This window comes from Protopterus annectens, chromosome 7.part1 (assembly GCF_019279795.1).
Source record: "Protopterus annectens isolate FY-2018-M chromosome 7.part1, PAN1.0, whole genome shotgun sequence".
Classification (NCBI taxonomy): Eukaryota; Metazoa; Chordata; order Ceratodontiformes; family Protopteridae; genus Protopterus; species Protopterus annectens.
The window spans coordinates 171,055,833-171,078,677 of NC_056740.1; the positions used below are offsets into that span (position 1 = coordinate 171,055,833).

Consider the following 22,845-nt stretch of genomic DNA (forward strand, 5'->3'; position numbering starts at 1 on the left):
GGCACCTGTTTCTCAGAATTCCGTAATATGCATTGCCCATTCTGGTATAATTTTACTGGAACTGTTATTATTTAATGTCATTTCTGGTAGCTGAAATTCGCTGGCTTTTAATATGCAGGGAAATGCTGACCAAAAAGCAATATATCTATATAATTGACCCAATATCACAGTTTTCTGCACCAGTATAGTGAGATATTTGATAAAGAGCATCTGGTTCATTGAGCAGATCAGTGTGCAAAAGCAAGCCCGGAAATGGTTTGAAACTACAAAGCTGCAGGAATCATAATAAAATGAATAAATCTCAATAAGCAGTGCTCTTAACAAGATGCTTGCAGGTTTATTTTGGATGCATTTAATTTTGTATAATACACACGCAGAATCCCAGAGGGAGTCTTTCACTATTTACACAGCAGTGTTTATTTCAGTATTAAAATACTTATTTACACAGTCAACATCAATCCACTGTCACTAATTGGGTCTTGCATAAAAAAATAATTTGGATAGCCATTTCTTTGTTCAGGAAAACACTTGAAATTTTTACACACTGTAAGTAAAATTTACAATTGTAGAGTACGACATCCAAAGCAGGGGATATGCATGTATGTATATATGTAGTTCTGCTAAACCACTTTCATATATGTATACATTTATACATATATCTGAAGACCACACAAAGTAAAGATATTTCTTTTGCATTATATAAATAACTAGGCAGAGAGTAGCACATTTCTTTATGGAAGCTCTGTTTAGAATTAAAGTAAAAGAAAGAATCCTGGACACAAGGTATACCCCTGAAAGAAAACTGAGCAACTATGAAGAATTAATCAGTTTAAAGTCATGATGGAACACATTTACCAAGGTTTCACAATGCTTTTCCAGTATCTGTTCTTTAAGTGCGTATTGTTTACTGGTCTTAGTCTTTTACTGACATCTTTTACATCAATGCAGTATCTGAAGGCTAGAGCACTTCTTATTTGCAATGTAGAGCTAAAGAAAGAAATGGAAATAATTGCTTTATTTCCTATATTATATTTTTCAAATTGCATTCATCCTGTTCTTTAATAGCTCTTACCGATGTTTGAACTACACTAAAAAAATAATATTTATGCAAAATGATTTATAGCTTGTTTTTTAATCGCAGAGCCCTGTTGAACATAGAATGCAAACAGGGTCATAGTGATATGTCCCTCGGCTTTGTGACTGCTTCATACACAGGAGTTCTGTTAATGATGCTGCTGATATTCATCCTTGAAGATTACTTAGCACTCATAATAATCAAATTATGGTAGTATGTATGACAATGCAGCAAACAAAACAATGTCTAGACAGTTATGAGCTTGCATCCATGCTATTGTAATTAACAAAACTGCAAACATCTTTAAAATTACCACTTTGGCTCTCCCATGAAAATAGATCACAAGGCTAGTGGGCATAACTCAGTCAGTAAAAGCAAGTTAGATGAGGAACAAAAGGGAAAATAGCTTCAGTCTGATCAGATTATGACTCTGAGATGTTAACTAGCTTATTCCTGTACCCAAGATACAAGGATAAATTCCTTCCATTTGTCTGATGTGTGACTCAGACCAAGACACTTAACTAGACAGTACTTCAAAGTTGCTCTCTAAAAAGGGCGCCTACGTCCAGTGGTCTTAACAAATGAATAAAATAAATAATATGAGTGCAAGCAGTGCCCAGATGTCTTCCCAAATAGTGGCAAAGCTCTATAATTATTATCCTATAATTTATAAGAAATTATTTGTTGTCTGTGATTTGTATATTGTTTGAATTTTTATTTCTTTTATAAATCCTAACAGACTTTCCGAAAGGTAATGCGGATTTATATTTTATATCTCTCATAACTACTAGTTACAGCTTTAGGACACAAAGTCCTGTTAGAGGGCCATGAGAATTGCACAGGCACAGCCCCCAAACCCTGATACACATCACTAGTATTTCCAAATATGGGTCCAGCTTACAATAGTTTCATAAGCTGTGGGATAATCTATCTGTTTTTCTTTGGTAAGTGCAGCTGACTGCAGAATAATAGTTACTAGTGTGACAAAGCAGAGTCACTAAACTGTTGCAGAAACACTTGTCTCATCATTTTGCCACACTGTATAAGACATGCAGAGATGTCAGTCAAACATGTAGATACTCACTGTGCATAACAGGTACTGATACTACATCTAATCGTGTGTGTGAGAGTGTGTGTGCGCGAGTGCGCATGTGTGTCTGTGCACGTGTGCACGTTGGTACATGCGCGTGTGTGTGTGTGTGTGTGTGTGAGTGTGTGTGTGTGTGTGTGTGTGTGTGTGTGTGCACGCACGCTCGTTTGCTTGTGTGCACATGTTCACGTATTTGCTGTTTATACTGGGCTGATGGACTTTGTTATGAGTTCTTGGAAAGCTGAGAATGTGAGCATAGAAATCTGTGTTTTGACAGTATGAACAGAATTATGTTGGAGGATCTTTGCAGTACTCACTTAATTAACCTTTGGTATTCCAGAAATGTGGTTTGGTTAAGATTATCCTTTTTTAACAACTCTAGGGTGTGTTATTAGTCAAGTTCTGTGTCTGTGGTGGCACATTGTCTATCTATGGGCCTGAACTTCCTCCAATGAATAAGTCTCTAATCCAATTGTAACCCTACAGCCCTGTGAGACAGAGTCAATAGCCTGTTCTGGCAAAGTGAAGGATGCATCAGGCTGAGAACTGGACAACCACTGTAAGCACTCAGGGTAGCTAATGACACCTTGTGGTGCTGACCCCATCCCCTTACATACTGATACTTTTATTTATATGTCAAAACATGTTATAAGTTGTCTAGAAGCCTTTAAAGCTCCCACCCTTAAGGTGGAGATGTTTTCCCAAACCCACTCAGAGAACTAGCCTGGCCATAATTTTAAGCCACAGTCTCTAATGATACCTCCAAGAATGTCAAACCATTACACTTACACTACAAGTTATTGTACATTTGTAAGGATCTGTATTAGGTCACCAAAAGTTATTTTTAGGAAACACCTTTCCATCGACCCCCATTCAGTAAAAATCACTTCCGTGATTCACTGAATTTTCCAAGGGCAAGAAAACAATTGCCCTGCAGCACAATGGAAGCCACAACTAACTAAACCAAACCCATCCAAGTGGGGTGTTTTGACCCCACACCCCAAGATGTGGGGGGGCTGCACTCCCATATCCCCTAACTATATATACCAATGCTGAAACTGCACTACAGTGGGGAAAAGGGCAAAGTTGTATAGTTGGCCAACTACTTCCTTGCCCTTGGTAAATTCAGCAAATTGCAAAAGTGATTTTTGCTGAATAGGGTTCAACAGAAAGGTGTTTGCTTTAAATAACTTTCAGTGAAATAATATAGACCCCATTTGTAATACTCTGGCATCATTAATTTTAATAATATACAGAATATTGACCAGGCATCTACACATATTCAGCTTTTGGTGCCAAATTAGAATATGATCATTATAAAGATAAGGGTTCACTGGATTAAGTACCAGATTTCAATGTTTTCTAACACTCAGGAATGGCAGTGCTCTGACTTTGTAAGTGAACATAGTATGGTCTTGTTTGCAAATGAAGGCTTATGCAATTCTCAATGCTACATATGCAAACTAGGAAGCAGGTATGACCTAATGGATAGTCATATTTGTTACACTTACTCTCCCCCTAAAAAATATATATGTGTTGCTATGATTCAAAGAGCATGTGAAAACTGGTGGATCAGACAAATAATAAAAGAATGCTGTGAAGAATGCCTTATGTAAGGGAGGGGATGTTGTAGTCAGCCACAACAATGCTAGTGTTCAGTATGGCAGAATATCAAGGATATCGCACATATGGAGTAACAGAGCAACAGTGAGCTGGTGGCATTGTTATTACATTTTGGGATTGTTTACAGTAAATGCATATCAGATCATTCTTGGCCTATGTCCCATGTAATTTAGATATAACAGCTGTTGCCCTTTCATACAGTGTAATGCAATTTACCATCTAACTTCCCTGATACTATATCATATCCTATATACTGTTTATAAATGTAAAGGATGAAACCTGCCGCCTACACTTTCCCATAAGCTACTGTCCCGTTATATGTTGCTTGATTTGGCCCCTGGTTTTCTTAGCTCCATTGCTGTTACACTTCTGTATTTTAAGTGGATATACTTATCGTCTGAGTACATACTTTGGTTCATTTTACTTGCCTGTTACAGAATAGCTTAATGTAGATAGTTTATGGCAGTGATGATTTCTCAGCTAATATTCCACTTTTCTATATGAGAATATCATCCATTACTCACCAAGAGTTTCACAGTGTAACTCCTCCTGCTGTACACTATGTAACTCATCCCCTCGTGAATACATTAACTGGTTATGGTGCTTGCTCTTGGACAGCCAGAGGCAGTGACTCTGTCCTGGCAGACAAGATCTGCAACATTGACCCATGCCTTTGGAATTTGACCTGAAATATAATCATAATTCAAGATGGCCAAATACATTTTGGTACATAGCATTGTTTTGCTAAATTTTCTATTTTCTCAGCATTGTTTAGCAACAGTAAATGGGCAAGCATTTTTATTTCAACACTTGAAATGAGTGCTGCACACTCAACAGTAGTATGGAAATCTCTGATTAATTGAAGAAGTGCTGTGTCATCAGGTGGGTGCATTAGTGCTTCCTAACTTTTAACTCAACAGATTAAGACAATTTAATTTACCATTCAAGTGTATGTTACATGAACCATAGTTTGTAAATATTTAGACACCTTCCTCTTGATTGCGGTTATTAGTGTTGCTTTTTACCAGTGACTGCAATACCTCACTATGTATACTTGCCATTGTATAGTACATGCTTCTCAGTGTTCATTTTATTTGGAAGACAGAAACATTTTATGTTCTTATAGGGAAAGGTACCAGTCATTACAAAGAGTTTACAAGTCCATATAGCTTCTAATTTATTGGGTGGAAAATTTTCTTTCGGTCAGAATTTAGCATTTGCAAATCAATTACTTTACTTTCTCAGTGGCAGTGAGAGGGAATGCATGCTTATGATTCTGTTCACGTAAGCTACAGAAACAGTACAAAATCAGGAGAAAGCACACCATAAAAGAATGTATTATGAAATCATCTGGAACCACTAGTGATATAGAATTAGTATGACCATTAATGTTTTTATTGATAAAGCTTAAGCTGGATTTTGAAGGAAGGTAGCATTTCCTATGCACTGCTTCATTTTCTAGTCTCTGCATTTCAAATTGCTGAGGCAGTCTTAATAACATTTTTATGCAATATGAAGAAAAAAGTTAAGTCACTGTACAAGACTGCAAGACACAACATCCATGTATTTTGACAGTTGGGGTAGTTTCTTTTGTTTTTCATTCAAAGGCAATTGCACCTATAAGCATTCTATTAATTATTTAGTGATATATTCAGGGTGACTATGTATGACCCATCCATATTTGAAAAGCAATGTTTCCAACAGAATATTTTCTTAGACAAGAATTGAGTTTTTCATATAATTTTCTGCCTTGCTCTATTTACTGTTGTTATAAGCAATACTCTGTCAGACCTAGAAATGCTTGTGTCAGCTTTTTGTACAAAACTGTGTGCCTAATGGTAGATGGCAGCAGAGAAATAAAACTTTAAGTGGTCTTACAGAGAACTCATAATAAAGTAATGGTGCATTTTACAGTAATAGCTGATTTGCAAGGGGGTTCTATTCTTCATCACCCATATCTCCTTCCCATAAAAATCGCCTTCCTGGATGTTGTCGTTTTTCATCTGCCCTCCCTTTATTGACCTTATCTAGCACCTCTAATAAGAGCCCCGCTTTGCTGCAGTTAACTGGGTCCTGAATGTCACAAGGAGAGTTATAGTCCAAACTGTCAGAGTCGATGTATCTCTTGCCTGGGTGTTGGCGCTTTTCTAGATCTTGCAACTGGTCCTGTTCTTCCTCCCAGCTCCTTTTACCAGGGTGCTGTCGTTTGTTATACAGCAAGTATCGTTTTCCTGGATGTTGCCTCTTTGATATCTCATTTAGGTGTGCCAGCTGAGTGCCAGTGTTGTCACTGTACTGGCCCCAGATAGGTCGTCTGGAAAGAAGTGGCCTCTTCTGTATATCTGCATAACTTTCAGAGTCATTGTCATCGTCTCTTTTCCCTGGGTGCTGTCTCTTTTCAGCATCAAGATACACATCATCTTCATCTCTTTTCCCAGGGTGTTGTCTTTTCTGAGCCTCCAGGTAATCCATTGCTTCACCATCATCTCTTTTTCCTGGATGCTGTCTTTTTTCTAGATCTTCTTGGAATCTCTTGCCAGGATGTTGCCGCTTGGACAACCACTCTCCCTGAGCAGTGCCTGGATCTGCATGCAACAAAAAGGGAAAATATTAAATGTATGAAACTTTCTTAAACATTCACTTGCGGTTATTACATTTCCTAAATACATTTTTCTAATTTTATTTATTCTTTGCTGACCAGGTAAGTGACCTTTTTTTTCCAGGGGAGACCCAAGGTAGTATTTATACTACTAAGGCAATTTGACTATGGCATCAGGGAACGTGCCCCTAGTCTTTTCAATAGGTTCCAATGGTATTTTTTTGCAACCACCTGAGCTACTACCAATGCAAGCAAATGGAACCTTGGTTCAACATCTCATCAGAAAGAAAACACACTCAAGAGTACAGTACACCCTAATGCTGCATTAACACGACAGCAATCCAATCACATGGAGTGGGAATAAAATCCATAACTTTATGGTCTTCCAGTATCAAAGGCAAACAAGCTAGTTGTTAAAACACTTACACTGATATATAGCTACTTATGTAAGTAATGCTTCCATTTTCTAAAGTACTTTACCTGAACATTTCCGTCCAGCACAAAATAACACACAACATAAAAATCTCTACCAGGTTATCGATTGTTATCAGCTTTATCTGCAGTTTGAAAGATAAGAAAATACATTGTGCAGAAATCCACATCCTGAACAAAGTACAATATTTAATTACAAATCTACTCACAGAAGTCCATTGGTGTTTGACCTATTTGTAGAAAAGAGACACTGTCTGCATTACTTTGCATAGAAGAAATTGTCTGCCTATCCACATCATTGCAAATCTTCTAGAAATATTTATATCTCTACTAATGTATCTGAGCCTTTGCCTACTACTTCATAGAACACTCCATTATAAAACTTGTTCCTAGCATTTGCACTCTTTGGTCTCTTCTTCATTAAGTTATGAGAACCTAAACTGTGCCTTACATGCAGCAGGATAGCTTTCTTACTTTTTGGCATAAAAACTGGAGCTCAGTGTCACTCAAATCTGTGAGCATCAACCACTAAAAATACTGCCCCCCCCTCTCTCCATATAAAGGCATCACTTGTTTATCACTGTCAAAGTGGCAGTGCTTGGCTACAGGTAAAGTTGTATGATATTCAGGTAGAATACCTTGCTCCATGGTTTTACTTCCACCAAGATGAAAGATGGAACAAGAACCAGCTATAAATGGAAGTATTTATTTGCATAACTGTTACTGCACGTGTACTTTTTAATTTGTTGGCTCATTTTCCTATTGTTCTACTGTAAGTTATTGTGTCTGAAAAGGACTAGTAGGCCCTGTCCACTTACCTATAAAATAGATTGGAAAGCAACAACAGATATGAAGAAATTATAACTTAATAACTGAGTGAGCCACATGGACTACTAAATCTATTAAATGAGCATTACAAAGATGCATGTAATTGAAATAACGTGAGCTTAACCCAAAAAACTGCTGCAGTTTATTGGGATGTTTTTATAAGGCATAATACAAGGCTAGGTGAGTATCAAACCATATCACTATATTTGGTGCTCTTCCACCTCTGACCATTGAGTCTCATCACCTTACATTATATTGACGGATATTAGTAGGGACACCCAGGATCCACTGATTACAACTGTTGTTCTGTTTCTGGGCCATCCACCTGTTGGAAAGCAGATGTGGTGCAAAGGCCTGCTGTTACAAGCCATGGGTGAATGCATACTTTGGCATCACAGCATAGCTCCACAAAGCACTGTTTTACTAGGCTTGCATCTCATGTTTTGTGTAAATGTTGTATAGGTTCATAGGTTCATAGCTTCATACTAGGCTATCTGTTCTAGGGCATTTATAAGCCTAGCCAGAGTGAGTTTGGCTTTCGCCACCCATTTTAAATTAATTTTGCTATGCCCTTTTTCGAGGTTTGTATACTGTGCCTCTGTCTAACAGTGACACAGAAGTGATACCCGGGGTAAACCTATGATCTCCCATCCACTCATCAAGATTCCTCTTGAAGAGAGTCAGTGAGGGACTCTGCCTAACCTGGACTGGGATTTTATTCCAGAGTGAAGGGAGCCTCTGGGTTATGAATCTGTCCCTCCAGCATGTCCTATTTATTTCAGTGCTGAGGTTCAAGTCTCTCGAGCGCATAGCTCGATGGGATTTGGATTTTCTGAGGTGCAGCATGTCCATTAATTCCGGGTTGGACATGGCTTTATACATCAGGCACAGATTGCCTCTGAGCAGGTGGTATGCCACTGAGTAGAGCTGGAGTTTCTTTAACTGGGCAGCATATGGCATCTGTTTGAGCCCTTTGATCCTCTTGGTGAGGTACTTTTGGGGTCTTTCCAGTTGCTGCAGGTGTCTGGTAAGGTACATCCCAAAAGGGGCATTGTACTCAATTATGGGCCTGATGAGGGATGAGTAAAGAGGCACGATGACCTCCCTTGATCTAGATGTGAATCCCTTCATGATTAGGTGGGCTATATAAAATGTTTTACTAACCACTTTGGCCACGTGGTTGTCAAATGAGAGATTGCTATCAACTTGGGTCCCCAGGTCCCTAATTACTTCTTCTGTACTTAATGGATTATCACCTATGTGGCAATTTGTGGGCACTTTGTTTTTACCAAAGGGGATGACTATACACTTTTTGGTGTTTAGCTTGAGGCCATGGCTCTGGCACCAGTTGTCTGTTTCTATGAGGCCCTTTTGGAGGATGCTTGTGTCGGCTGGAGAGTCGATTATAGCGCCCAGTTTACAGTCATCTGCGAACTTGGTCAGCCACAGTCCTTCCGTGTTGGCCTGTACCTCCAAGAAATATATACTGAACAAGAGAGGTCCCAGGACTGAGCCTTGTGGGGCGCCACTTGTAACTGGTTTGGAGTCTGACATGGCTCCAGCAATTCTAACCATGTGGGTTCTGTCCTTGAGCCAGTTTGCAACCCATCTAGTGACATAGGGGTTTATATTTAAGCTGGTGAGCTTATCTATAATGCCCGAGTGGGGTATTGTATCGAAGGCTTTTGCGAGGTCCAGGTAGGCTGTGTGGACCACCTTCCCCTCATCAATGGCCTTGGTGACTGTTTCAAAGAAATTGACCAGGTTTAAGAGGCAGGATCTGCCCTTAACAAAGCCAAACTGGGTATACTTCTTGGTATACACTCAGATAGTCCTTGTGCAGCAGGAGGACTGAATCAGTGTGAAGTGTGCTTGTTGCACTCACTTAAGTTGATACAACTCCAGCCAGGTCTTCCAGCACTCAGACCAGTACTTGAACCTTGGTTAGCTGGACCACATTCAAGGCTTTGCTAGTAATATTAATCTTTGCTTGTGCCACCCTTCTTTGCTTGCATAATATGCCATGAAAAAAGGTTTGGATTACTAAATTTGGAAACAGTCATTCACATGAAATTCATCACTATCATAAATAGTATCATGTATAAGTGAAATGGCAAAGGAAATATTCAAAAAATAATAATTAGGGATAGGCTAATTAAAATGTTCAGTGATGTTGCACAGTACTTGCTGATTTGCAAGGTTTCATAGAGACCCTTACAGTAGGACTCCTCCATAGGATACTGTTGTGAAAAGTAAACCATAATGAGGTTCATCACTCAAAAGCTTATTCTCAGCAAGTCTTCAGCAAAGTCTGTAGATCTAATAGGAAGCCCTCCAGAGCATGAGGCAAAGTGTGTTCTTTTGCTATAACTGGATAAGGCGTGCAAACACTCACTCACACACACACACACACACACACACACACACACACACACACACACACACACACACACACACACACACACACACACACACACACACACACACACACTGGGTTTTCAAGTTAGCAGCTGGATATGCAGGTATTTGGAGATCTATTAAAACTACCATTTCTGGAATCACTTAGGAGGGTATGTCTTTTTGTCTGTCAGAATAAGGTGAAGTCAGATGATTCAAGGCTTACTTACCACTGGACCAACATAAATGTATTTCAACAGGTAGTGGATATTGATTTGTTCGTAACAGGGAAAGAAAATTAGACTCACAAAGTTTTTATTATTTTAATACAATGTATGGCTTTTGTAATTCTAGAAGGTAAGATAAGGTAAACATTTGTAGTACTGTTACGTAAGATACAGTAAGGCAGGGACAAACAGAGTCAGGGCAGTGTGTATCCTATTTAAATATGCAGCCATAATTGTTATTTTGGATGTGGGGATCAGGAAAAGAATGTGCCAGGTCCCACAATAGGTATCCTATATGTGGTTAACTGTTCAACCATTGTATCATCAGTCCTGGTTCCCCATTCTTGCCTTTCCCATACCATATTTCTACTACCTGAATTGGTTCTAGCAGCACAGCTCATATGGCTACTGTTTTCACTTGTACTGAATGTTACCGTTTAACCTGGCATTATGAAACCATGATCCTAATACATTAAAGTAAGGGAAGCGAGGGGCTATGTCTCCTACATATGGGATGCAGTGGGCTTGCCACATAAACTGTTGATAACAGTTCTGCTTAGCATTCACTTCATTCAGTAAGGTTTTAGTTAATTCTTTGGGATCAGTGGGTTTGCATATGGTGGGTTTTGAGACAATTTCTTCAAGCACATTATTCTTCAGTGTGCCTCCATCCTGTAAATTACAGTGCCATGTGCAAGAACTAAATCACCAGATGTGTTTATGAACTGTTGGGAGATTTGTAGCAGGTATATTTTGGGATGCCAATAATTCACTATTGGCCGAACTAACACAAAAATGGTGGTAACATGACTCTACGTATACGTTAGCATCTATCATCACACATTAAATTCATACAACAGGCATGTCCAACATAAAAATTTGCTAATGCACACACACACACACACACACACGCACACACACACACACACACACACACACACACACACACACACACACACACACACACACACACACACACCTATGGGATTTCCCCCAGAATAGAAATATCAAGAGTTTAAACTACAATAAACATATCTGTACTTTCAAACCTTATCTAATTTAACCATGCAAACATCTTAATGGAGTCAAAACAAAATTAAACTAAACTAAACAAAAGTCATTCTATATGCCTCTAGGTCATTTAGCTTCTACTAACCAGGCAAACAAAATCCCAGTTAGACTGTGGGTGTACTTCATCTCCAGTTGAAGAATGCTTCCACATGTATGTCATCAGAATTATTCAGGCATATGTACCCATTGACTTACTAAGTTGACGTGTTAGTCACTCTTTTCAGGAAGTGGCTTTTTTATTACTGAACAACATAGCATCTGCTTCATTACTGAGTGAATCAATCCATGGGAGTGTCATATGTAATCTGATAAACAACAGCACTGTACCCGCTCTGACTGTACTTTCATTACTGCAATTGAGCAACACGTTTCTGTCAAAAAAAGTAAAGGTATTTCTGTGCATGCTGCTTACATGGCCAGCTTGTACAACTAAAGTTCCACTTTCTTCAAATACTCCCAGACATAAACTTAGAAATATATAATAAAATGCAATGTTGGAAAAAATCATCCCTTCTCAATACCCTTTTGCTATGTTTTATTAAGCAATATCTGGGTAGTCTAACTTGAGTGCCAGTGAAGCCCTGGATTGCCTAAATTGCTCTTTTCATCTATGCCTATTGTCTGTCAGATAGTGTTTATTTTAAGCTTCTGTCTTGATGTATATGCTTATCAGTCTTGATCTTTGTAAATTTTCCATATAACTCTGACATCCAAACCAATTAAAAAAACAATTAATAAGAATTTATTGATTTTAAAATCAGTTGAAACACTACAAAATTCATTAACATATATATTCAAAACTTTCTATCTGCAAAATAGGGAGCTGTTTTCCCATCACCATCAAAGAACTAACAATTCCAGGTTCTTATGAGATATGCTCAAGTTACCCCTTTAAAATGAAATGCACATGTAAAAGAAGTGTTACATACCGATATTTTTCTTAAACTGTAATTTCTCTAAATAGTTAGCTCTAAGGTCAGAGTGATTTCTACGGGGAATCATCTTGGGGTGTTATGTATATGCTTACTATTATAATGCTATATGCTGCAAAATAATCCTGATGCTGTTATATGTTAGTGATGTAAATATGCTGATGAGGTCATGACTAAAAAGGGGCCCCAGTGGCCTAGTTCACTTAGCTGTAAAATAAACAAAAAACAAAACAAATGAGAAGTTAAATACAACCAAGCTTATTTACTTAGAAAGATAATTAAACACACAGCAATCAACATTAAATAAATATTGTAGAAAGATAGAGAGAGCATATAATTGAAAATTAGGCTGTGGACTGTAATCATCGTATGAGGCAGAGTACCAAACAGCAAAGAATCGTGAATCCACTATGAAGAAATATATGCACAGCTGGTAATACAAACTATTTTATCATAGATAATTGAAAAGTTAAGTCCTAGAATCAGGAATGCACAAAGGTAAATCATGTTTTTTTGGGGGGGGGTCTTTTCAAGGGGATATGATCCTCTTTGCACCCCCATTCATGTAGAGAACTTCATTCCCCCATACCTTTTACTTAAATATACAAACTTCTTGGATGCAGAGCCATTGGAAAAGGAAAAACACCCAATAAAGGTGAACACAGTACTTAAACTGCATTCTTGTCCCATGTGTATCATGGCACTAAACATGTGCTGGAACATGTAGTATCAGGGAGATGGGATCCAGGAGTAAGTAATCAATGAAATAGAAGCCAGTGCTTGTAATTAACAAAGGAGCACACTATACATTTCAAAGATAGAGAATGACTCTGGTGGAAGAAGGAGGCTGGAAGTTTACTGCTGGGTGGTAAGATTTTTACTCCACATTGAGATATAGGTTCCCTATCTAATATGCACAACTGAGACATGAATGTCCAATAACAAACTGTGAGTCAAAGAGAAAGCAGCAAATTTAAAAAACTGCTGTTATATCGGCAAAGCATTTTTGCCGTGGGCAAACCCACCTGTGCCCCCACTCCCCTGTTACTTACCTGTACCAAGTCTGAGATCACTGTACTTTGGGCAAAGAGGGATATTCTGACTTCAGTCGTTGCATATATTCCCCCATATTTGGATTTAATCATTCTGCAGATTTCCAGTTGTAGCCCTCTAGAGAGATGACTGAAGTAATGGGGTCAAGAAGATAGAGTACGACCTTTACTGGTTTAAAGTATCCTCGAGGTATCAAAAGATAGTTACGAAAAATACAGGGGAGTGTATTTATGCTAATAGTGTTCCAGAAGAGTTAATATCATCATTGTAGAAGACTCAGCATATGTATTTATTTATTATTTGTTTACCAGGAAAGTCCAACTGGGACAGAGCCCATTTTCAGTGGAGACCCAGGGAGAAATGCTCCGTACGCATGTCTGTAGATTGTGGAAGGAAACTGGGGCACCTGGAGAAAACCCATGCAAACACAGGTAGGACATACAGACTCCTCACAGACGGCATCAAAATGAAGTAGTGAACCGGAGAACCTGTTGCTGTGATGGGACAATGCTAACCTCTGCACTGCTGTGCCAGCCACACATGTAAGAGGACTGGGGGTTCACCTAAGCTACTGTTCTAAGAAGAGGAAAGAGTGATGGCAATGAAGGTAGAATGAGAACTATTATTTTTTATGTCAGTATATTATTTTCAGTGCAGACAAAGCTCAGTAATGTACACCACCTAAAATTATCCTTCAGTCCTGTTGCCAAACTCATATAGTTCATTACCATCACCATTCTGCTGGGACAAGAACCCCTTTAGTGTGATGTATTGGATATGGTCTCTAGGACTGGCCTGGCATACTGAGAGCAGAGTTTATGGTTTTAACCTGAGTCCCAGGCTGGTTACATCCACACAGTATATTAGACCAATTTAGTAGTCACACATAGTTCCTCATGTCCGAGCCTAAGGCATCATAAGAACTAACTCAAAGTGATTGCTCATAAGCAGACCAGAGTTTAGTTTTGTGGGGGTTAAAAAACTGGGCCTGAGGAGGAATGGTTTCTGAGTTTGTGAAAGGTGTCATTTACAATGAGTCTAAAGGACAGTTGGGGTGGAGTGTCCTGGTAAAGTTATCTGAATAACAGACAGCTGAGAAGACATTTTCCTCTGCCAATTACAGGGAGCTATTTGACATTTGCTGACTTATACATACCTGTGTGACATTGCATTGTCCAGTTGTATGCCTTTGCTGTATCTTCTGATAGCAGTTGAACGTAAAGCTCGGTTCTTGCAAGGATCTTCATTTTCTGCAACAGCAAATCACAACCCCCCCCCCCCCATTTTTCTGGGCTGTTCCAACCACAATTTCAAATGGAATTAATCATTTTTACCTATTCAGTGTGGCTGTTTTAAGAAACATAAAGGTTGTAGCAGTTACTGTCAGTTTTGCAAGCCCAAACACTTTTTTCCAAACTCACTCCCAGACCAGTGTACATGGACAATCTTACATAATGAGCATGATGACCATTGCAATGAACAAGTGTTGCACAAATAGATGCCAATCATAAGCTCATTCCATATTATAACCGAAGATGCTGGTTTATGATTAAAAATTAATTCCATTATCATAACATATCACTGTGCAAATTATTTCCATTCATTACTGTAATTCCACTGTAAATTTTAGTGTACCTATAGACAAGTAAAGTCAAACAGATTCCATTAATGCAAGACAGAATAAAGCAAGACAGCCTTATGAAGAAATACAAGTTATGATGAATGAGTCTTGTGAGCAAAAATAAATGTAAAAAGTCATAAAATGGCATGATTGTCAGGTACATAGTCTGGAATTTTATGAATTTTCTCATAGAAGGTAGAAAAATAAGTGTTGTCCATTGTAATCTAGAAAAGGAAGATGAAATTTGCACAGGTTAAAGAAATATTTATTTATTTATTTATCCTTTGCAGAACAGGAGATAAGAGCAAATAGAAGGTGAAGCAGTGGTGACAGAAGGATTCCTATAGACAAACATTCAGATTCCAACAGCTCAGTTGTCAGAATGGATGAAAGACTAGATCAGCATGACAGAATAATAAGCTAATTGGTTTCTAAAACACTGATGAGATATTGAGTTTTTTTATTAGTTAACTTCAAGTTTTGTACATTTATTACATAAAGACTTCTGCAGGATGTTATAACAGTCCTGCATAAAACCCTTTCAGAGAAAGAATGGACCATGATCCACTCTGCACTTTTAAATGTAGTAAAAGAAGAGACATTTTAAGGAGATCAGCATAATCTTTTTATTGTCTTTTACAAAGTTTTATTCTCCCGCTTTTGTCTAAAACTTCTATGGTTACCTCATTTTAATATGTGCAGATAAGGGTGTTGAGGCAGCCCTCTTCCTTTATAATAATTAAATGCACTTCTTAAAGAGTGCAACTTTAGCTGCTTTGCTAGTTCTGTAAGAAAAGTTTAGAAATATAGTCACTGTGGTAAATGCTGCTAAGGATTTAATTAAGTATTGCTGAAACAGATTTGGTACCATGCTCCTAGTTCATGGTCCACTAAAGAGCATGCCTCCTCTGAGAAAAAAAAGATGTGAAAGCCAAGATTTTTCCAATCACACTATGGACATTTGATAATAACCCCACCACTGTTGTACTACACATTGTGTGTGTAACATAGTGCATTGGTGAGATTCGTTCCTGTGAAAATTGATAAACTGTAATCTCTATTGTTTACATGTACCCACTGCCCATATGACCATAAAGGAAGACACTGACCTTGATGCATTCTTAAAAACATGACTTATACATATGGTTTTCATCACAGGATCTAACAAAATAACAAAGTGATTATTTATGAATGAAGAAAGAGTGAAAGAACGTGTGCAGAAAGAAAAAAAAAAATAACAGAAAACAGATTAACACTTTAGTGGCAAATATTAAAACATATAAATGAAGATACAGGACAATACAGTGGTGCAATGATTACCACTGTTTCACAGTACTTGCTCCCTGTTTCATTTCCAGCTAGAATGCATTCTCTGCAAAATATGCAACCAGTTTATGCCCACGGAAGATTCCACAAAGCACTCTGGTTTCCTATCACATTCTGACAGCATGACACAGGTAAAGCAGTGCTCCTTTAAACTGCCTCTAGGTGTAAATAAATGTATTCATTTTTGATAGAGTGGTATCCTGTCTAAGATTAGTTTCTCTGTCTTGGGCCCACTGAGTACTTAGATGAGTTCTGTCCCACACCTTCTCCTTCCGAGCCACAGTCCTACATTGGATAATGGGAGAATTGTGAATGAATGACCAAATGAACAAACAAATCAACTGCATTTTACAATGTGGCTTGACTGAAAGTTATTTTTAAAATATATCAAAAACGTACAATTTTTCCTGGGCAAACTACATCAGATGTATAATAAACTATCTAAAGTAAGACATATGATAAAAGTATCTTTTCCTTTATGTTGCTTCTGTTTAAGTATAAGTTGGTGATATTATCTGCAAAAGTGCACACATGCATACCTTTCAACTGTCCATATTTTCACAGAATGTCCAGATTTTTGCCTTGTATTTTTATTCTGTTCCTCATAAAACTTGTGTTTTTATAAAAATAATTGAAAATTGAAGTTATTAAATAATGACAGGCATTTGAGTTTCAGACTTCATATTCTTCAGAAAATACATACTAATGCAAAACCTGTCCTTCCAGCAACTTTTTTACATTTACTGAGAATATTTAAAAATTTTCCCCATTTTTGGGCCTTTGTCCCCCCTGTTATTTATGGCTTTGTCCAGATTTCTTGTGCTAAGAGGTCGAGAGGTATGCACACATGTATAGACATGCACTAACAATCAAGCACTCATCATTGATGCACTGGGATAACCCTTGTGTATGTACTGGATCTCATATTATTGTTTGATGTTATTTTTTGTCATATTGCAGAATGTCTGGAAGAATGATTTATTTTTGCAAGCGACATAAAAATAAGCATTGCTCCAGAAGGCCGATAAAAGATGATAATGGACTTGACAAGCTTGAAGGAAGAATGTTAAATATAGTAGCACAAATGAAAGTCATAGAATTGCTGACTAATGCATGTGTGTATGTGTGCATCTATATCTATATCTATATATCTATGGATCTCAAATAATGCCAACATTTTGAAACATGTTAAAGATGATTTTTGGTATGGGATGTTTTGGAAAAAATGACTGTTGAACTGCATTTGCTGTCTAGATATCAGTATTAAGCTTTCGCTAAATTTACTTTCAGTTTAACAAAAGTTTAAAACCATGCATTCAGTGTTATTGTACTGGAAGAAGTGCATTTCTGGATTTTGATAGTAAACCTACATATATATATATATATATATATATATATATATATATATGTATACATATATATATATATATATATATATATATATATATATATATGTGTGTATATATATCGGTATTTGACACCTAGCCATATACTCATATAATCAAAGTATACCAGACTGAGAAAATGTGGTTGATCCAAAAAACATTGGAAATAAAAAAAGGAAAGAAAATCTTCTACACCCTCTGCTAATTATATATATATATATATATATATATATATATATATATATATATATATATATATATATATATATCAATTCCAAGGTCACTCTACAGTGGGAAAAGGGCAAAGTCCCCATGCCCCACTGTTCATGATCTCACACAGAAAACAAGCCACCACATCTGATCATCTGATTTTCGATCAGATGTGCCATCTTTTACCTGTGCGATGGTCACACAATTTGATTACCTGAAAGGCACCCATAAAGAAATCTCTCTCTCTCTCTCTCTCTCTATATATATATATATATATATATATATATATATATATATATATATATAGACGCACACACACACACACACACACACACATGAATACATCCCATGCACAGAAAAAAAAACAAGAAGAGACTGGATGAGAAGCCGCAGCAACACTAACAAAAGTGCAAAGCAGCTAACAGTAAATATATATATTAAATGTAAGCCAGCCAAGTGAGAAACCAGCTGGAGTATTAATAAGAAAGTGAGCTATCACACTGACCACTGACGGACAGTAGTACTCAGGATCACTTTTTCTTTCATATAGACAGTCATTGAGACCCTGCAAGAGTACTGTATACAGATGTCACCTCCTCAAGGATATACTCAGGATGTGAGCCAGAATCAGAGAATAGCAACAGTGGAAAAGTGATGGCTGAATGGCATTCACTCAGATTCATAGACCTTATAAGGAGACAGATTAAAAGAATACAGTATGAATTCTCTTGAAGAATGGTTTCGGAGGGGGCAGTGCATGAAGAAAACCTAAGTATCTCGTTGGAGTGTAGAGCTATTCGCAAGAGTAATGTTGTAATGAGCAATTTAATAATTAAATAAAAAAAACAGATTTGTCTGTTTCACAAGCCAGCATCAAAGACATGATTCACTGGTTCTCAAACCAGAAATGCATATTGTTGATTATGACAAGTACATGGCTGGAAGTGCTCACCTTGAAGATATGACTGTATATACAATAGGAGATAGACTTTCTGGAGGAAAGCTTCATTTTATGCTAGATAGTCACTGGATGCTGTGTAGCGTGAGATTTCAGGTGGATGGGAATGATTCTGTCCTCCCACATCAATTAATCTTTTGCATCAACAAGAATGCAAAATTGTATATTGCTGAGCAGTAAGAAAATGACAGTTTGGGCAACCAGAGTATGTAATAGGATATTCTGCACTAGGACTTGAGATAGGAATGTCTGCCTAGTTGCCTGCCTTTCTAGAGTGGACTGAACTAGAGACTATTGCATAATCACATTTCATGGGTCAAGCTGGTCTGTCACTAGGTCCTGGTAAGGTAGATGTTCAGTTTAGAAGAGTGTTTTTTTTTTACTGTTTTGTAGTCCAACCTGATCACATTAATCATTCCCAACTAAAAGGTTTTATTTCTAGCAGTTTGTATCTCAGTTTTTGACTTCTAAGTGCAACAGTTTTGCAGTGTTTATGTGATAGGCATGTTAAACATCCAGACAACATAATTGCATTCCTTATATTGCATTTAACAGTTTTATGAAGTCATATTCCAACACAGTTAAAGTGATATTCCTCACCAACACCTAAAGATGGTTTATGATCAAATGGGCAAAACTTAAAGATGGAGTGTGATAAATTAAGTGGCTTCTGCAACTTACTCATAGGAAGGGAAATGGAGAAAATTTTATGGGTCAGTTTATCCTTATACCATCAGTCTTTGTTTCATATGCATTTGTTCAATTAACTATGCAGATCTTTAAATGTATATAATGACTCAGATATTTATTGTTTCTGCATGCAGAATCTTCTTTCGGCTTTTCCCGGTTAGGGGTCACCACAGCAGATCATCTGTCCGCTCATGATTGGCAGTGGAGTTTTACAGTGTTGAGTTGCCAGCCCAGATTCCAACCTTCAACAGAAGGCACACATGCACACCTAGGGCCAATTTAGAGTGTCCAATCCACCTACTACATGTCTTTGAGATGTGGGAGGAAACCGGAGCAAACCCATGCGACCACAGGGAGGACATGCAGACTCCGCACAGAAGGCACCCCAGCTGAGAATCGAACCAGGGAACCTCTCACTGTGAGGCAGCAACGCTAACGGCTACACCACCAAATATAAACACATATGAGGTATGCACACACTTTAATGCTGTTTATAAAAGTAGCAGCAATGACTTTAGGTATCAGAAAGATACAAATCGTAAGAAGACGAATAGCACCTCTTAGAAATTTAAAATCTAAACTTCCCAATAAAAGGCATCTAAACAGTTGTTATATTGTGTAAGTTATTTCCTGAAATAATAACAGCTTTTGTATTTTTTCTAAAGAAATTGCTTATAAGCAACAATATAGTCTTGTGAGTAGAACAGAACTTAAATAATGAATATTTTAAGGTCCGAGTCCAACCAGAAGAGACATAGACGACATGTTTTGCCCCTAACCTTTACATGCATCATTTCTCTCATCTGTATCAATGAGCAAAGCAAATGTAATAAAATAATATGACTAGATACGTTTCCCTAGACAGGCTATGTGGGATAAATTTATTTTGAGTTTTTTTTTTTTTTTTTTTACAAATTTCAATTATCAAGAAGGAATGCATGGGTGAGCTGTAACTCTGATCTTCTCGTGCAACGTTTTTTTCAGCAACCGTCTGGTTTACCACAGCACCTGAATTTCTCATAAATGATAAACACCTAGTGATAATCACATGATTATGCTGAAACATTACACAGATTGATCTCCTTTTAAAAGCACTGTCTGTTGTTTAACTGATACAAATTATTAATTAAATAATCCATTCTTGTAAGCAGGCATTGTCTGGACCTAATCAAAGCTAGGATGTCAGAAGACTGGAACCTGCAGAACTTGAGGTGAACAAGGGAGATAGTTATAAGAGAATACGCAGCTGTGATATACATATATATATATATATATATATATATATATATATATATATATTTTTTTTTTTTTTTAAGATGGCATGTTGAATGTTGGTGGAGAACACTAAAATAGCAGACAAAATCCATTAATACTTAAGAATGAGTTGATGATGTTAGTCTGTGTACTTGAAGTGTTCTCAAGTTTGGACTGCTTGTTAGAGCTATTGAGTAAATACTTCAACTTGTGTCACTTTTTACATATGCTTATGTTTTATATGTGTTCTGCCTCTATATAACCCATATTATGTATGAAATGCATGCTTAGGTAATAAAGATGAACAGGATACAAATATATGCACTGCGTACATGTTCAGTACCTGAACTGCCATTGCATGAATATGCAGCAATAGGAAAAATATCCATATGTGGTGTTTGTATTTCTAAAACAGATATATTAAGTTAATGTACTACTAACACACTTGTGTTTACAGATACATAAGTGAAACATATCTATTGCATGTTTATGTGTGCAACACAACATGTTTTCCTATAACACCAGTGTACTCATAATACAGTTTCCTTTGGCAGTAATGTAGAAGCAACCAGTAAATCAAAAACAGTGTCTTAGAAGGATTACCAACCCTCATTGACTTCATCCTCTTCTATCTTCCTCAGAATTGATCTGATGATAATGTTTTCAGCTCGCTGAAGGATGTCATCTAAGGGAACTCTCTCACTCTCTCCATCTTCAGGGAAATACTGTCCCATGATCAGTGACGTGCTGGTGAAGTGAAGGGTGACAAGCAGAAGCAGAAGCCAGGTAGCTGTCATTTTGTAGGTGTATCACAACCTTACAGACAAGAGGGGAGAGAAGAGTGACACACAGTAAAAAGCCTGAGCAGCGTAACTGTAGTTATAACTACTTTATTTATAGTTATCAATACCTTTGCTAGGACTGCACTGGCATGCAATTACTGAACTAAGCTTAGTTTAGGGAACTGAAAGAAACTGCATTGGTGCATGGGAATCAGTCGGGGCTTCTGCCTATCCCAAGTTAACCAAAGCAACAAGCAGGCAAATCAAATAAGTGTGAATAAAAGTTACTGCAAAAAAAAGAGCAGTGAACGATTTAATTTAGCTTTATCTTGAAACCATATTGTACCTGTCTTTGGAAAATGCTTAGCCTCCATAAACTTAACACTGAATGAGTTCTACAGATTTATGAACTAGTTTGCAATGATATTCACTTACCATTTTAATATATTATCTATGAAATGATAGGAAATATTTTAAGTGCAAGAAACAAACAAAAGATACTTCATTTTCTTTGCCATGACTAAACCTATTACAGTACTTAGCCATGCTCTAAGCCTTAAACTACATTACTGGTTGTATATTTGGTTGTTGTACTTTACTACAGCTACGTGTCTTAAAAATACCTCAGCATGAACTCCTTTTATTTTTTATTTCATTGCAAATAAAATGTTTTTCCCTTTAGATGCATTTTAATTGAGGTGCTAATTCTGTTATTTAATGTTTTTTAATACCAGATGCAACAGTCTGGTACAGATGCTTGAGACAGTTCTCCTACCTCCTTAACCTGTGCAGCAGCTTTTGGTTTGATTCCCACCACCTCTATTTCCCTAATTTGTGACATTAAACAAGTTACTTATTCAACTATTGTTCCCAGTTTACCTCTGAAAAGAATCTCTGTGTCCAGTGGGCTTGCCTAACTAACAAATATATTATGTACTCTAAATTAAATCAGTGAAACAAATACAACTCAATAATGCACTGCATTAGGCTGCTCCAGTTATGATTCTTTAATGTAAGAAGAGAATGAGAAACACAACAGTAATACAACAAAACGTTTAACCCAAGGAATATGCTAGCTATTTCCTTAAAGTAATAACCAGCCCAGATTTCACATATTTGTATCTCTTTTTGCCCTGTGGTTAACTGTCATTTTTTTGTGTTCAAGCTCTGGTCTAACCCAAGACTTCACAAACTACTGAAACTTTTTGACTTAGTTTTTATTTGATCATTGCTATAAATGACTTTTAGGCAGGTACATTTTTTTAATTAATTCTGCCTTGTGAATCAATAAT

At 37.2% G+C, this 22,845-nt stretch overlaps 1 protein-coding gene across 1 annotated transcript in view; it reads right to left on the minus strand.

Annotated features, from left to right (window-relative positions):
* Window positions 1–315: 315 nt before the first annotated feature.
* Window positions 316–22,845, minus strand: part of TRH (thyrotropin releasing hormone) — a 23,453-nt gene continuing 923 nt past the window's right edge. Inside the window, exons 2-3 of the mRNA XM_044078625.1 lie at window positions 21,379–21,587; window positions 316–6,373 (exon numbers count right to left, since the gene is read on the minus strand). Coding sequence (XP_043934560.1) covers window positions 5,727–6,373; window positions 21,379–21,568 — 837 coding nt within the window. The 5' untranslated portion in view covers window positions 21,569–21,587 and the 3' untranslated portion in view covers window positions 316–5,726. The remainder of the gene's footprint in view (window positions 6,374–21,378; window positions 21,588–22,845) is intronic.